At 40.7% G+C, this 16,389-nt stretch overlaps 1 protein-coding gene across 2 annotated transcripts in view; it reads right to left on the reverse strand.

The window, feature by feature from the left end:
* The window catches only part of pdgfba (platelet derived growth factor subunit Ba), a 17,975-nt gene extending 5,270 nt beyond the window's left edge, over window positions 1-12,705 (reverse strand). Inside the window, exons 1-4 of one of the 2 annotated variants that reach the window (XM_089006932.1) lie at window positions 12,048-12,705; window positions 4,440-4,524; window positions 1,537-1,599; window positions 1,256-1,452 (exon numbers count right to left, since the gene is read on the reverse strand). In XM_089006932.1, coding sequence (XP_088863058.1) covers window positions 1,256-1,452; window positions 1,537-1,599; window positions 4,440-4,524; window positions 12,048-12,119 — 417 coding nt within the window. In that variant the 5' untranslated portion in view covers window positions 12,120-12,705. Of the gene's footprint in view, window positions 1-1,255; window positions 1,453-1,536; window positions 1,600-4,421; window positions 4,525-12,047 lie in introns of both variants that reach the window. The other variant, XM_089006931.1, reaches the window with a different exon arrangement.
* Between the last annotated feature and the right edge of the window lie 3,684 nt (window positions 12,706-16,389).

A 16,389-nucleotide genomic window follows, 5' to 3' on the forward strand; every position in this document is an offset into this window, starting at 1 on the left:
CACATACAAACACACACACACGCGTCTCGTGAGAATGTATTGTGCAAGTCACATTGGCATGAAGACATTTCCAGACAAGCTAATAACGCTTGGGAAATGTGGTGGCCTTCTGCCAGAACTGTTTTTTTTCTTTTTCCTCGCGTCATTTTCCAACATGTTTGTCAAAATTGACATCATGCATGTGGATGCGTTTTATATGCCGGCAGATGCAGACGCATTTTTTCTTTTGGTGCGTCACACACGACCGGACTAATTTTGAACTCATTCACTGCCATTGACCCAATATATGCGGGAATTGAAAAATAACAGAGCGCCATTACCGAATTTGTTCGAGTTTAGTTTTTTTCTTGTTTGGGTGCCGATAAAGCGCTGGCCAGGGCCTCTGAAAATGTTTTCTCTTCCACAAGGGGGCAGCATTTCCCTTGTTTCCATGTTAGCGCTTTGCTCTAGCTTCAGCTGTTGAAGTGCTTTATAAACCAATATGTATGTATTGCATTTTATGTTGTTCAGCTGCCCTCATTTCAATATCATATAACTCCAGACCCATATCATTTAGGAATTAACTTTTTTTCTGATGAAAGGAGAGACTATAAGGCAGGAGTGTCAAAATCCAGTCCTCGAGGGCTGCCGTCCTGCATGTTTTCCAAGTCTCCCTGTTGCAACGCACCTGATTCAAGGGAACAGACTCAATGGACACACCTGATTCTAATGATCCGATCATCAACAAGCTCTGTCTGACATGAGCCCGTTCCCTTGAATCAGGTGTGTTGCAATAGGGAGACTTGGAAAACACGCAGGAAGGCGGCCCTCGAGGACCAGAGTTTGACAACCCTGCTTCTCCTCCTTGATGAATATTCTGTGGGTCCTGGAATTTGAGTGACTACGACAAAAACCCTGGCACTGGAATGGACACACTTTTGCACATCGTCTAGCAGTGAATGAGTTAACAAGCGTATGTATCCCTCTCATCTACGGTGGTGCCGAATATGAAACTTAGCAGCCCGGAGGTAAGAAAATGTTCCCGCAGCAACTGTTGACATGTTCTGTCTTGTTTGTGTAATCTGACACACACAAAACATGAGAGTATAAAATTGTCAGGGGGCCAATTGGTGATTCGGAAAGAAAATATTGCTCATTTTGAGTTTTGTCAACAGTAACATGAAGGCTTAAGAAAGTCTTTATGACCATGAGTGAAAGTCATCCAATGATGATGCTTGAAGGTGGGCGTGGGAGGTACGGCTGGTTGGGGTGTTACCTGCAAGTATCTGCTGGAGGTGACAGTCGGTACGCACTGCATCAACCTGGTGTTGCAGCAACCCGAACAACGTTGTACTTCCACGCAGGACGGCCATAGCATGAAGTTAGCGTTGCGACGGTCCAACATGGACCTGGTCACCTCCATCACCTCAGTGCGAACTCTGCACACGGCCTGTTGGGCAATCTCGGCATCCACTGGGGGGGGGGGGGGGGGGGGTCGAATGGAGAGCGGTTAAGATACTAAAATGGAACGGAACAATTTGACAAACGGAGTCTTACCGATGCTTCGGATGTGTCGGTTGTGTGTTTGGTTGGCGAAAATGCTGCGATCATCTTCGTCTTCTACGAAAGACAAAATAACAATTTCAAACCTGATGTGATACATAGTCCGTATTTCATTGCCTCAAAGTTTTTCAACTGCATTGGGCGCACGAAATTGAAGCGACAGTAGTAGTTGTGGTAATATATCCACTGCATGGTGCTAAAGAGAATACAATACAACACAGCTTGATTGAGCTAGCGCGTTCATAACAACCGCAGCTGAAACAAAGCCCTTCACTCATTCACTGACATTCCCGAATTTTATTCGGGAATTGAAAATCTGACGTGGAGCGCCCTTCACGAATTTGTTCGGGTTGTGGTTTTTCTTGCAGGGGAGTGCCAATAAAGCGCCGGTCAGACCTCTGGCAATGTTTTTACCTTACATGAGGGGGCAGTATTTGTCTTTTGTCTTTTGTTAGCGCTTTGTTACAGCTTCAGCTTTTGTTAAAGCGCTATATAAATCAATTGTATTGTATTTTGTACAGCCGCCCCCATTTCAAGCTCAGAGAACTCCAGACCCATATAATTTAGGAATTAACAATTTTTTTTTCTGCCAAAAGAAGAGTCTCTGGTTTCTTACACTGCATTGGATGTTTTTGTGTAGTCCTAAAACTCAATATTCTGTGGATCCTGCAATTTGTGTGACAATGACAAAACAACAAAATGTATTTTTGCACATCATCTGGCAGTGAATGAGTAAAATTGTCATATTTTAGAGGATTGGTGGTATTTTCTACTTGTGGCATTGTTAGGATGTTTTTTTTTTAATATTTGCTATTTTTTTACTAATTTTTTTAGTATTTTCCATGACTTAAAATGTTCATAATTAACGGCCTAATATTAATCTATGTCTAATAATGAATTTACTATATTTGAATAAATATGTATTTTTTTTATTCAAGTATATTTGTGTCATATCTAATTTTGTGCATATTTTTTTAAATATTTTGCAATGTTATTACGTGATTTGTTTTTTATATTGACCTGCTTTTGTCTTTTATCACTGGCTGTTATGAGGATGTGAGTCAAGCTTTGCAAAAAGGCAATAAATCACAATAAATCGACAAACATTTTTTTTTCTGATGAAAGAAGAGTCGATGGGTTCTTGTGCAGAATTGAATGTTGATGTAGTCCTAAAACTCATATCCTGTAGGTCTTGCAATTGGAGTGAAAATGACAAAAACCCTGGCACTGGAGTGGACACATTCTTCCACATAGTCTGGCAGTGAATGAGTTAAAATACCACCTCGAAGAAATCTGACTATTGATCTCTATATAAGGTGTATCCGATTATCCGGTGCTCTGAGAAAATAGAACGTTTTTAGCTGAGCCTTCTAGTGCGAAAAATACGGCAATACAGGAAATGGGACACTGTCTGCACAGTGTTGCTTGTGCTGGATTCTGTATAAAAGGGCCTGTGCAAAGCTATTTTGCATGTTGTCTGCATCAAATTGGCTCAGAAGTGGGACGCGATATTCTTTAAAATCATGTTTTTAGTAGAAGTCATTGTTCACTGAAAAAGGAAGCCACCCACTCCGCCTTCTCCCATTTGAACAATTACGCTATTTTCAACAGCAATTTGTTCCAGAGCTGTCAAACGGTTGAGGGGAAATATGAGCCATTAAATTTAGCACTCAAGTGTGTGTGTATCTCTAATATTTTGCCCCCCAGCTTTCATTCTAACCAAAAGTGCGCATTAGAGTGAGGTTATCCCAGGATATACGTATTTATATTTTGGGGGGGATTGTTCTTAATGAACCACTTGATGCGGCTTCTAATTATTCTCAGAAGTTGTTTATCTCTTTCTGTGCCATTATCTAAGTTTTTGCTTGGCTGATTCTTTTCTTCTTTTTTTTTCATTTCATTTGCTTAATTGCGTTAAAAGTCAGAGTCTTCACGTGCTAGCTAGCACGTGTCTGATTTTGGGGGGGAGCTCATTAGACGGGACCAAGCGCATGGCAAAATTATTTTTGTGACCAACTTAAAAAAAAATAATATACATATATATATATATATGTATATATATGTGTGTGTGTATATATATACAGTAAAGTCTCGTTATATCGATATCGGATATATCGATAGTCCCGGTTATATCGATACTATTTCTATGCACGCACGGAGATAAATTACATGCAAACAGGGTATGTATATATCGATAGTCCCGGTTATATCGATATTTTTCGGACTCCCTTGAATATCGATATAACGATATATACTATATATATATATATATATATATATATATATATATAAATATATATATAATATATATATATATATATATATGTGTAGTATCTGTGTGCGTATCTAGTTTGGCTGAGCCAAACTAGATACGTGCTGAAAAATTGCAAATTTCCCCATTGTGGGACTATTAAAGGCTTTCTGATTCTGAAAGAAGAGTAAGAAAAGTTTTGGACTGGAAAAAATATATTATTTTTAAATGAAATTATGCACTCCGTGGTACGTTTCAGTGTCATTGAGGCGACAGATCGGACTCATCTTGTCCTGTTTCTGTGCGTACGTTCGTCTGTGCTCGCCGATGTGTCATCGCTTTATCTATGCATCACGCCTCGATCAAAAGATCGGCTTTTGAATAAATGCATGTGTGGCTTGATTTCACTCGAAGCATTTTTCATCATGCCTGCATGATCATTTTCTTAGACTGTGACTTATTTTGTATTTATTTATTTTTTATAAACATTCATCAAGGTCACAGATACTCTTGTGGTTGCTGCATTTTTGCCTCTGTTAAGCAGGGTTACAGCTAAACACTTGGCTCCTCAGCGTTGAGCTACAACATATGTTTTTTTTCTATCCGCCCTCCCACCCTCCGTGATTACCAATGGCGTCTGCCTCACGTTGCAGCAGTAGCTTCAGGTCGTCCACGGAGGAGACGGGAGTGTTCCTCACCAGGTTGACCAGCGACGCAGGGAGCGGATCGCCCTGCAAAAACACACCAGCAAACTGTTAATTGAAGAATCTAATATTATCTATCAAGCTAGCTAGCTAGCTATCTAGCGATAGTCAGCTCGCTAGCAATAGTCGGCTAGGTATTTAGCTATAGCAGGCTACCTAGCTGTCGTCGGATCGCTAGCTATAGTCGGCTTGCTAGATAGCTATAGTCGGCTAGCTAGCTAACTATACTATCTGTCCATCTGTTTGTCTGTATTTATTCGGTTGTCTTTATTTGTTTGTTTATTGTTTTTTTGTTGGTTTTGTTTATTCATTTATTTGTTGTATTTATTTGTTTTGTGGTTCCATTTATTTATTTATTATTCATTTATTTGGCTGTTTTTATTTATTTATGTATTAGTTATTTTGTTGGATTTATGTATTTATTTATTTATTCGTCTGTGTTATTTATTTATTATTTTTATTTATTTATTTATTATGAGTGACCATGCAGCAAATTTATGTCAAAAATTGATTTTACTTAAAGGAGGCATTTGTATGTGACTCATTTGGAAACTGTGTAAAAAAATAAATAATAATAAAAAATAAAATGACAACCGTTATACCGTTATTTGCCATGACGTCATTGACCGACTGCACAATCACGATTAAGAAAAAAAATGTTGACACAGCTGCCCCGGAGGAATTCTTCAACTGAGAATTGATAAGTGGCTTGTTTGTCGTGCTTTTGTGGAAACGCGATAAAGAGCGCTATGCAGCGCGGCTTACTGGGGTTTGAGGAATCTCATTTGCCGATGGGGAGCGCGCCGATTGTATTGTTACTCAACTTTGGACGACAGTGACATTGTTACGGCGTAATCGAAGTTGTAACTGAGCTAAACACTTTCCCGATTTGGGATGAATGATGAATAAAAATACTACAGGATCATGAATACTTTACCATTCAACTATTTCACTTGCACATTTGAGCTTTTTCCCACTTTTAATTTTTTTCTCAGGCGCAACAGTAATGCAGGTTAAATGAATGACCTGAAAAATTATTCATGAATCTTCCCCTGTGATGGTCAGATCAGATCCAATCAGAACGAAGCATTCCCGGGTGGTCTGATCCTTCAGCTCCTTCACATGTTTTAAGATGCAAAACAAAAGTCCACATTGTGACTTTCAAAAGCCCTTTGGTACCCTCACACTGTTGAAGGAAGTTGTTGTCCGCCCCGTCTCCAAACGCTTTCACATTAGCGGAACACAAGTCTCCATTGTTACGCGGTGACACTGTCCCGTACATCATTCCATCCGTTTTCTATATGGCTCTTCCTGACGGGAAGCAGAAGTCTGAAGCCCCTGACTTAATGTATGGCGGATACATACTGTAGCAGGAAAATTGCATTGAAATGTTTGCCTTACAAATTCAATCCCTTTTTTGTTTTTAATTTTTGAGTAAGGAACAAAATAATGCGCTAAATAAAAGTGAAACTGATGAATGGAACCTCGAATATTGCACCCCCACCTAAACTCGCGATGACTTGACTACTCTAAAGATGATTACAGATGCTCCCCTACTTACAAACATTCGAGTTACGAACTATAGACAAACATTTTTGTTGTAACATATGTCGTATTCTCTCCAGTTGTACATTTAAATATCTTTATAGAGCATATATTTTATTAAATGATTATTTGTCAGGACAAACCAATACAGGTTACTTATACAAGCCTTAAACATACTTATATAAACCTTGAACATACAGTACTTATATAAGCCTTAAACATACATTCTATACAAAATATAGCACTGAATCAACGACGTACAAATTAACCTTACGAACAACCGTTTGGAACGTATGTCGTTCGTAAGTTGGGGAGCGTCTGTATTGCCTTTTGTACCATAAAAGTTGACCACAACAATATCTCAATTTTTTCCCATTTGAAGGTGTTTGCATGTTGTGTCAATATCACCCATCTTGAGTCATCCAAAACTAACATTACAACGACTCTAAGCATCACATGACCTTGCCCAGAAAGTTTAGCAGATTGCCTCTGTCAGGTATGCTAACTAGCATAACTACGAATTGATGTTAACCCGTACTTATGCTAGCAAACACATCAAACCTTAGTTATGTTAGCTAACCCAGCATGCGTGGTTTTAATCAACCCATAATCGTCCACTGTTATTTATCCTTGCTATCAAGATTGTCATCAGCCTTTGGTTATGCCAGTGGCAGGCTGTGGATTTCATTGCTAGGCCATCAGTGCTACGTCTGAATCAATCCAGACTGAAAATGTGTGGTGATTGACTACAAGTCCACTAGAGGGTACCATTAGCCAGGAAATAACTGACCAACCTTTCTTAATTATGCCCATTTTTTTCTTCGTTTTTCTTGAAAATGGCATTAACGTTAAATCTCCAACCAAATCAATTTCTTCTCCTCCTTCAGCCACGGTGGGTTCACAAAACTGCTATTAAAATCTACACAATATATTTTCTTATGCAGCTCGTTACCGATACAGTATGCTAGCTCTGGCCAGTATACTTCTTGTCACTAGCGGCTTGTGATCAGAACAGAAAACCGATGTTGACCAGCGCCTTCAAGAAGGCGTCGGTACCCCTTTTGGGTTGCCAACTCAAAATCTGATTGTTTAGAGCAGTGGTCTCAAACTCGCGGCCCTCGAAAGAAAAATGTGGCCCCCGAAAGAAAATTTTGCGGCCCGCCTTGATATGAAAGATTAATGTTAGTGTGGCCCGCATGATTGATATGAATGAAACTTGTGTGTGGAGCTGAACAAGTAGGCAAGATAAGCAATGTTTAGGACAGTTAATGTTCAATGTTTTCTTTATGTTAAGAAAGTTAAAGGTTAAAGAACTGTGAATACAGACATTTGAAACTTTATTAAAATAATTGGTTTTCCTGTAGTTTTTTTCAGTCGTCTGTAACTGCCTTATGATCATTAAATTATTTTATTTATTTATTACTGGTTCATTTATTTTTTTATTCATTTTTCCATGTATTCGTTTAATTCATTTTTTGTGTGTTAAAAATAAATATTTTGAGAACATTGGAATGTTTTATCTGTGATTTTTCTTGTGGAAAAACCGATGTGGCCCAGCCTCACCCAGACTCTGTCTCCAGCGGCCCCCGGGTAAATTGAGTTTGATACCCCTGGTTTAGAGCAACAGTTTGATTGAGACATTAGATGTGACAGGGCCTTCACTGATTGTGAAGGACCCCAGGTAGATTTCTGACTGTGGTTACAAATGATGGCTGAAATGTGATTGGTTAAATGCTTAAATATGAAAACACACAATCTGGAAGCAGCACAACAGGGGAAAAGTAATTCAAGGAAACTGAAAGACAGTTTGGAATTATTCAATAAGAATTCATGGACAAAATATAATTAACATCAGTCCGTGATTCACATATTTTTAGGCCAGCAGAGTAGGCTTTACAGACCTTGACGGTCCGCCATTGGGTTATGCTAGTTATGAGGGCATCAAAGCCATCATCAACTCTTAGTTATTAGCTAGATAACCCAATGTGAGCAGTTTTAATAAACAACCAGAGTTACGCTGGTTATTTCAACGTATGCGGCCACTATCAACCCGTAGTTGTTCTCGGAGCAAACCAAATTGCCACCACGCGATTGTTATGCTAGCACACACAGTTATGCTAGTTTGCCTAATGCCCTACTATGTTGGCAATTCACTAGAGTTACAAATCAAACCATAGTTGTGCTAGTTATCTCAATATATGCGGCCGCTATCAACATGTAGCTGGCATTGACGGTTATGCTAGTTTGCCTACCGCGCTGCCATGTTGACAATTCACCAGAGTTACAAATCAAATTCACTTCTATCAATCGTCTGTGTAAGCTCTCAGTCGTACAGGAGTGGTCCATCGATGAAAAGGTTTCTTCAGCCGTCATCTGTACTTTGAAGGTATTGGACGTTTCGCTTCTTATCCAAGTCAGTTTGCTGACAAAGTTTCTTGGATAAGAAGCGAAACGTCCGACACCTTCAAAGAAGTACAGATTACGGCTGAAGAAACCTTTTCATCGACTTCTATCAATCCTTAACAGTTTCGAATCCCATCCGCTGGCGGACGAAATAAACATTTCACCAACGGTAAACAGCATCTTTTACATACAGTCCGCTTTCTGAGAGTAGTTTTAGCGTAGTAGCAGCGATTGCGAGTCTCTTTCATTTGCTTCCTCTCGGTGATGTTTCCACTTCAGCGAGTTTTTGACCTTCTCGTTTTGTCTCTGTCTGCCGCAGGCTCGGCAGCAGCCCTAGGACACCTGGATGACTTTCACAAGGCACTGGCTGACCTAGTTAAGCAAACACACACACACACACACACACACACACACACACACACACACACACACACACACGCACACGCACACACAAACGCACAACCACACTACCACTTTGCTTTGCAATTTGTCCAGAAATCCTCTCGCAAACAGTCGCAAAACCATGCTGTGCTTTACCAGACATGAATAAAACAGTTGCTCCTGAATGAAAGGCGGAGGCAATAAAATGGGCGCGCCGCTAATAATACACCTCTGGCCTCAGCTAAATGAGCCAGTTTGGATGCTTGGAAAAAGTGGCTGCACCTTAAATATTGTCTTTATCCTTTTTGGTGGCCTTGTTGTTTTGACTATTTCAGCGTTTTCCAGTGTTGTCTATTTGAAGACACACATACACACACTGTGCAGGAAGCCTGGAGGGCACAGAGATCTTATGGAATGTTTGTGGAGAAAGGTGAGGTGTAATGGAATGTAATTATGGGGCCAGTCGGCGGTGCTTTTTCACACACACTCAACACACATTTCCATCATGGAGACATCATGAATAAAAATCATTGATTTAGCAGTACGGCAAAATCGATGCATAGTATTAGCTTGAATTGGATGAGAGAATCTCTCACTTGGAAATGTGCTGAACAACAGTGTCAGATTGAGCAGTTAAGTGTGCCTGTAAGGGAGTATTTATCCAGTTACGTTCATCCCTGCTGTGGGTCAAACGAACACTTATGAGATGCGTTGATGTCATTAGCATTTTTTTTTTTTTGCGGCATGGCTAAAATGGTGACCGGAACACACTTGGGCATTTGGTATGAATCACCCTTGGTAACAACTTGAGGTGCTGTGGTGACATCACTGAAGGACTGACATTTGTCAGTATAATTTTGACCTGACTTGCCGCTCTATTTGAAAATATTACAATTTAAATAATAAACAAAAAAACAATAAGAACACTCCATCTGACCTTGTTGATAGGCAGACTACAAAGTGCTTCCATCCTACCTGCCCCAGAGTCCATTGAGAAAATTAACATCAAGCACACGTGTCCATTGCATTTTTTTAAATGATCAACTGATAGAAATTGCTATGGGAGAATCGCCCCCCTTGGAAAAAAACCCCACTATGAGCAATTCTATGAAAATTGTTTCTGTATACATCTTTTTAAATCGATTCTCTGGTCTGTATCTCCTACAAAATGTGTCGTTGCCATTTTCTGACATCAGCAGCAGCAACTTCCCATATTTTTCTTCCCTAATGTCCTTGCACCAAAGTGGGCTTAAAAATCAAATACTCTTATGTGCCTTTGCGCTTTTTTCTGACACGCAACACATTCACAAGCACATATGTCCGGCAACACACGCGCAGCTGGACACACGCACACAAACACACACACACACACAGGCAGGCACAGCCGATGAAATCCCTGACAGATTAGTTGTTTTTCTTATGTAAAATGGCTCAGCGGCCGCCGATCACCTCAAGCTCAACCTCAAGGGACAATAGTCAGAGGGCACTCTGTTCAAAAGTGCGTATGTGTGGATTGATGGGTGGATGGATGGGTGGGTGGATGGGTTGGGTGGTAGGATGGATGGATGGATGGATGGGTTGGGTTAATTGATGGTAGGATGGATTGAAGGGATGGATGGATAGGTTGGGTTTGGTGGTTGGGTTGGATGGATGGGTGGATGGATGGTTGGGTGGATGGGTTGGGTGGTAGGATGGATGGATGGGTTGGGTTAATTGATGGTAGAATGGATTGAAGGGATGGATGGATGGGTTGGGTTTGGTGGTTGGGTTGGATGGATGGGTGGATGGATGGTTGGGTGGATGGGTTGGGTGGTAGGATGGATGGATGGGTTGGGTTAATTGATGGATGAATGGGTTGGATGTGTTGGGTTTGGTGGATGGGTTGGGTTGGGTTGCATGGATGGGTGGATGGATGGTTGGGTGGATGGATGGAATGGAAGGATGGATGGATGGATTTCGTGGATGGATGGAAGGATGGATGGATGGATAGATGGATGGATGGATTTCGTGGATGGATGGGTTGGTGGATTGGGTGGTTGGGTTGGATGGATTAGGTGGTTGGGTTGGATGGATGGATTTCGTGGATTGATGGATGGATGGATGGGTTGAGTGGGTGGTTTGGGTGGTGTGGTTGGATGGATGAATGGATAGGTTGGTTAATGGAAGAATGGATAGAAAGGATGAATGGATGGAAGGAACGGGTGGGTGAAACAATGGGTTCGGTGGGTTGGGTTGGATGCTTTGAAAGGATGGATGGATGTGTTGGGTTGGATGAAAATGATGGATGGGTGGTTGGATGGATGGTATTTGTACATTACAAGGTCGGCCATTGCCCTGCGATTGGCTGGCAACCAATTCAGGGTGTCCCCTGCCTCGTGCCCGAAGACATCTGGGATAGGCTCCAGCACCCCCCGCGACCCTAATGAGGATTAAGCGGGATGGAAAATGGATGGATGGATGGATGGATGGATGGATGGATGGATGGATGGATGGATGGAAGGTCGGCCATTTTGCAGTCATTTGAAAATGGCATTACAGTTGCTCAGGGCTAAGGCAAAGATCCAATCACTGCATACCTGTTTGGAGTTTGGTCATGTGACATTGGCAAGATGAATCATGACCTCTGGCCCCTGAGCAAATATGATGTCATTTTCAGTCAGCAGCAAGTGGCAAAATGGCCGCCCCTTGAAATGGATCAAGACGGGCTGATATTGTTTTTTTTCTGAATTCATATTTTCCCAGACGCAATATCGATTGGAATGCCGTGTTTAGACTCGTGGGGTGCGGGGGGCATAGAAAATATTGTCGAGAGCCCGTTTGCCTCCACTTCCTCTTTAACGAGATTTTTTTCATGTTTCTGTTCTTTTTGCATTCAAACACAATTTGTGTAGTTTGTTTTCCAAAGTAGGCTTGCTATTGTTTCAAACTCCTTGAATGTGTATTAAAATTAATTAAAATTAATTGGTGGAAATCTTGATTGATTGATGTATCAGTCAGGCAGGAGTGAACGGATGCAGGAAAATTAGGGAATCAAAATATTCAATTTATCAAAATGGTCACCGTATACCAGAGAATAAACATTTATTTGTACCTTCTCAGATGAGGGCAATTCAGTCTCTACCACTTAACTAATGACTGCAGTTGTATAAGGACCATACTGACGAGTCTTTTTTTTTCAATTAAGTAAAAGTACGGAGTACGATAGCCCTCTCTGATCTTACCTCAGCGCTGCCGGGCCTCAAACGCGCCGCTGAAAGCGCGGTCAGGAGCAGCAGCGGGATCCACGACCTCATGTTGCCGCCCAGCCAGAGGAGCCGCCAGCGACCGGCTGGGCATTTAGCACCTTGGCGTCCACTCTCACCGCCGAGCTTCTCCCTTTCCGTTTCGGTGTAAAGGACCCCAAATATGTTGCCACCTGTCACAGCTTGGCGGTGATATCAATGACTCTCACTCAGGCTAGACGACTGAGTCCGGCCGTGGTTGGGCAGGTGCGTGGAGGCTTCTGGTTCCAAGGATGAGGATGATGGGGAGCGAGACACCCAAAATCCAAACTCGTCCTGGTGCGTCAGTTACGCACACATTCCACGCTAAACGCAGCAGTTTCCTATTTGAAGGCGCAGTTTGAAGGTGCTAGAGTATTCTTGAATCAAGTCCAGCGTGGCTAAACATCCGTGCGCAAACTTTCGCGCTTCACGCGTAAAATCTCTCGAAAGGCAACGAACGAAGCCTCCCGCTTCCCGTTCTCGCAGCAGACTATCCACAAACGAACATCTGTGAGAGGTGCGCGTAAACGGCGTAAATGTGTTTTCCCTCGCGCCAAAGTCACGGTCACGTCCGCCTCGCTCACTCGCGCGTCTCCTCGCTGACTGCCTTTTAAAAAAGCTCCGAGCGTCTTTTGAACCCGACTGCTCTCCACTCTCAAGTTCACAGCGACCCAAATGGCACACGCATGCGGGAAATGTGGGGGTTTAACTTTCAAAATAAAACCAACCCCCCGAGGTGTTTACCCGGCGTTCGTGATTCGTTTCAGTAACGACATTTATTTTGAAAGGTACAATACGAAAACGTGCTTTTATATATATTTGAACTTGACATCCACATACATTTTCCTCAAGGGTCTGACAGGGCTGGGCTTATCGCCTCTTCGAGGAGTGCTCATATTTATATTTAACATAAAAATCACACACCTTTTAAAATAAACTCAACGCAAGTTCAAATATAAATAGAAATAATGATTTAATAGGGCCTCAATGCAAAGAAAACAAAAAAAGAAAAAGGAACAAAATAAAAATCGTGGACTGATAATTAAACAACTCTAATTTCAAAATCATTATTGCAATGAAAGCCATATTATGGGGGGAAAATCATATTTAAATTAAGTCTCGATTATTATATTATGAGAAATCTAATATATAATACTGGACAACCGTATTTGTAAAAAAAAGAATTTTCATGACAGAAAATACACGGTACTATGATGACAATCATTTTATGTGAATGTGTTTGTTATTGACACAAAAAATCATAATGCCAAGAAAAAAATATTTTTTATATGAAAACCTTTTTTTGAATTTAAACTATAATAATAATAGTATAAATAATAATGACAATCATAATAAAAATAAGAATAATACGTTTGATTTATAAGTGCCTCTCAAAGCTCTCAAGGACACACTTTACAATCACAAAACAGGGACATAATAAAACCACAGATAAAATCATCAAAACAACATATATACAGAGAATGCAAATTTAAATGGATTAATCCAATAAAAAGTACACATTTATTTTTGTAAAATGTGATACTTTTCAGGAGTACAGTAATATGAGAAGTCACAGTTCAATTGTGTGTGTGTATGTGTGTATATATATATATATATATATATATATATATATATATATAAAACGAGACTTTACTATATACAGTAAAGTCTCGTTATATCGATATTCAAGGGAGTCCGAAAAATATCGATATAACCGGGACTATCGATATATCCGAACCTGTTTGCATGTAATTTTCTCCGTGCGTGCATAGAAATAGTATCGATATAACCGGGACTATCGATATATCCGGGGGATAGTGGGGGACAGACACCACCCATGAGGGGTGAGATGAGGATTTATTTATATATATATATATATATATATATATAGATATATATATATATCGGACAAGTAGGATGTTTATTTTTCCGGCGTTTCTTAACAAATGCGTACAACGATTTTCTCCAGCATGACAGCACAGCAATCGGGGGGAGGGAGGGGTGTCCATCGACGCCGAGGTGGAGCGGGTGGGATCGCCGCGACGCAAACAGCGCGTCGGGCTCACGGTTGGCGCCGCCGCCTCTTTGAGACAGGTGACCTCTTCTGGCTTCTCCGTTAGCAGTGAGAGCGATTTTTGAACAGCTCGCATGCGTGGGAAGCCGTGCGTATTTGGGTCAGCAGAAAGCGTGTGCGCCGACACAGTAATAAAGATCGATAATACGCAATATAAAATGATTAAAATGACACTAAAAGTTATCAGATTTTTAAATGAACTGTCAATATGTTGGTATATAATAATATTCAAAAGAAAATGTTGCTTAAAAACAACAGATTGACATCGAATACTATCCTGTCGTATAGGAGATGCCAAAGTGTCGTCATTTGTTATGATCACGTGATTCTTGCATCAACCATTGATGAATACTCGATTTACGACCGTTTGACTTACGTCTGTTTTGTCGGAACGGAACCGGGTCGTAACTGGGATGTTACCTGTATGTTTACACACATGTTCATTTTTACCAGTAAATGCGAAAAATGCCATAGTTCAACATAAGCATAATTTTCTTGTAATTCTGTGATCTCTCCCATGACACAACATTCTGAATTCATTTTAAATCATTTGCAGTTTTCAACATGCTTTATTTTGTTGACAAATGAGGCGACACAAACAAGACAAAATTCTTTTCTTCGTTTACCAAAGTGGCCTGAGACTGTTTTCCAGGAAGCTCACTGTCTCGTTTCTGGGGTCACTGCAGTTCGGGTCACCACCGAGGTCAAGGTTCATGGTGGATTCTTCCGCTTCTCTAGTGCAGAACGGAGGAAGCAGGCCTCCCCGTGCGGCTATTCCTGGATGACACAAACACACCCGAGCCATGTGTATCAGCTGGAATCAACGCAATGCTTTTTCCAATCGCTGCGTTCACTGTCCTGTGTGTGCGGTACGCGTATTCTGTGACAACTTCAACACGTATCAGGTTTACACGCGTTCTCACGCGTGATGCATTGCAATTTGACAGTCATGTAATTTCAATACGGTCCATTGAAATGCAATTTGACAGTCATGTAATTTCAATACGGTCCATTGAAATTCAAGACTTGTCCTGTAGCAATTTATGGAAATGATCCATTATATCTATTTTTTTAGGTGTGAGATCAAATTATTATTTTTTCCATCACAGTAATTTTTTTAATTACTTTTTTGATTTAAAAAAAGAACTTGGGCTTCAGCGTTTTTGACATTTTTTTCTCGAAAATCCTATGAAATGTACAATAGTTTTAGCATTTGATATATTTGTCTGAATCAAAATGCTTTGGTCCTACAAAATGGCAAATCTTTTTCGTGTTTTTTTTTTTTTTTGGTGGGACTTTTAGTCTTTAACTCATTCACTGCCAGAGATGTGCAAAAATGTGTCCACTCCAGTGTCAGGGTTTTTGTCATTGTCACTCAAATTCCAGGACCGACAGAATATTGAGTTTTAAGACTACATAAACATCCAATAGTAAGTAAAAAACCTTGCACTCTTTCATCAGAAAAAAAGCATTAATTCCGAAATTATATGGGCCTGGAGTTATATGAGCGTGAAATGAGGGCGGCTGTAGAAAATACAACAATACTAAGCGCTAACATGGGGAAAAAAAGGGAAATTCTGCCCCCTTGTAGAAGGAAAAAAAAAAAACACTGCCAGAGGTCTGACCAGCGCTTTATCGATACTCAAACAAGAAAAAAAACAAAATCCGAACAAATTCGGGAATGGCACTCTACGTCATATTTTCAATTCCCGAATAAATTTATGAATGGCAGTGAATGAGTTAAACTTTTTTTGTGGCTCTCCCCCATGGTAGACCCACAAAATCACAGTCCGGTCCTTACACAATAAGCATCGTCACGTGCAAACCAATTGGTCTGAAATGCTAACAGGCCGAAATTGGTTTTCACCAGACCGGCGGTAAAATGGGTGTGTGCGTGCGTGTGTCTGAGCGAGTGAACTCCAAATCGGTCCAGACAGTCAGTCGTGACATCATGAAAGGTCTCAGACAAGTCCCATACAGTTTTAAAGGACAACCGACGTCTCCGGACAAGTTGTGTCCATAATTTGTAAAATGGCTTGAAATGACTTCTACTGAGTGTATTTAACAAAGATAACACCGCATATAGCTATATTTTACGTTTTAAGACTCGCGCTGAATAGTCAGGAAGTCTTGTTTTTGAGTTGGTGACGAGTCCATATGTGACGTCACTGAAGGAACGCCCCTGACCGAAAAAAGGACACATTGTAGCAGTCTTTCCATCACGTC

This window comes from Hippocampus bargibanti, linkage group LG10, assembly GCF_051943395.1.
Source record: "Hippocampus bargibanti isolate YZ-2025 linkage group LG10, ASM5194339v1, whole genome shotgun sequence".
In the NCBI taxonomy this organism is placed as follows: Eukaryota; Metazoa; Chordata; class Actinopteri; order Syngnathiformes; family Syngnathidae; genus Hippocampus; species Hippocampus bargibanti.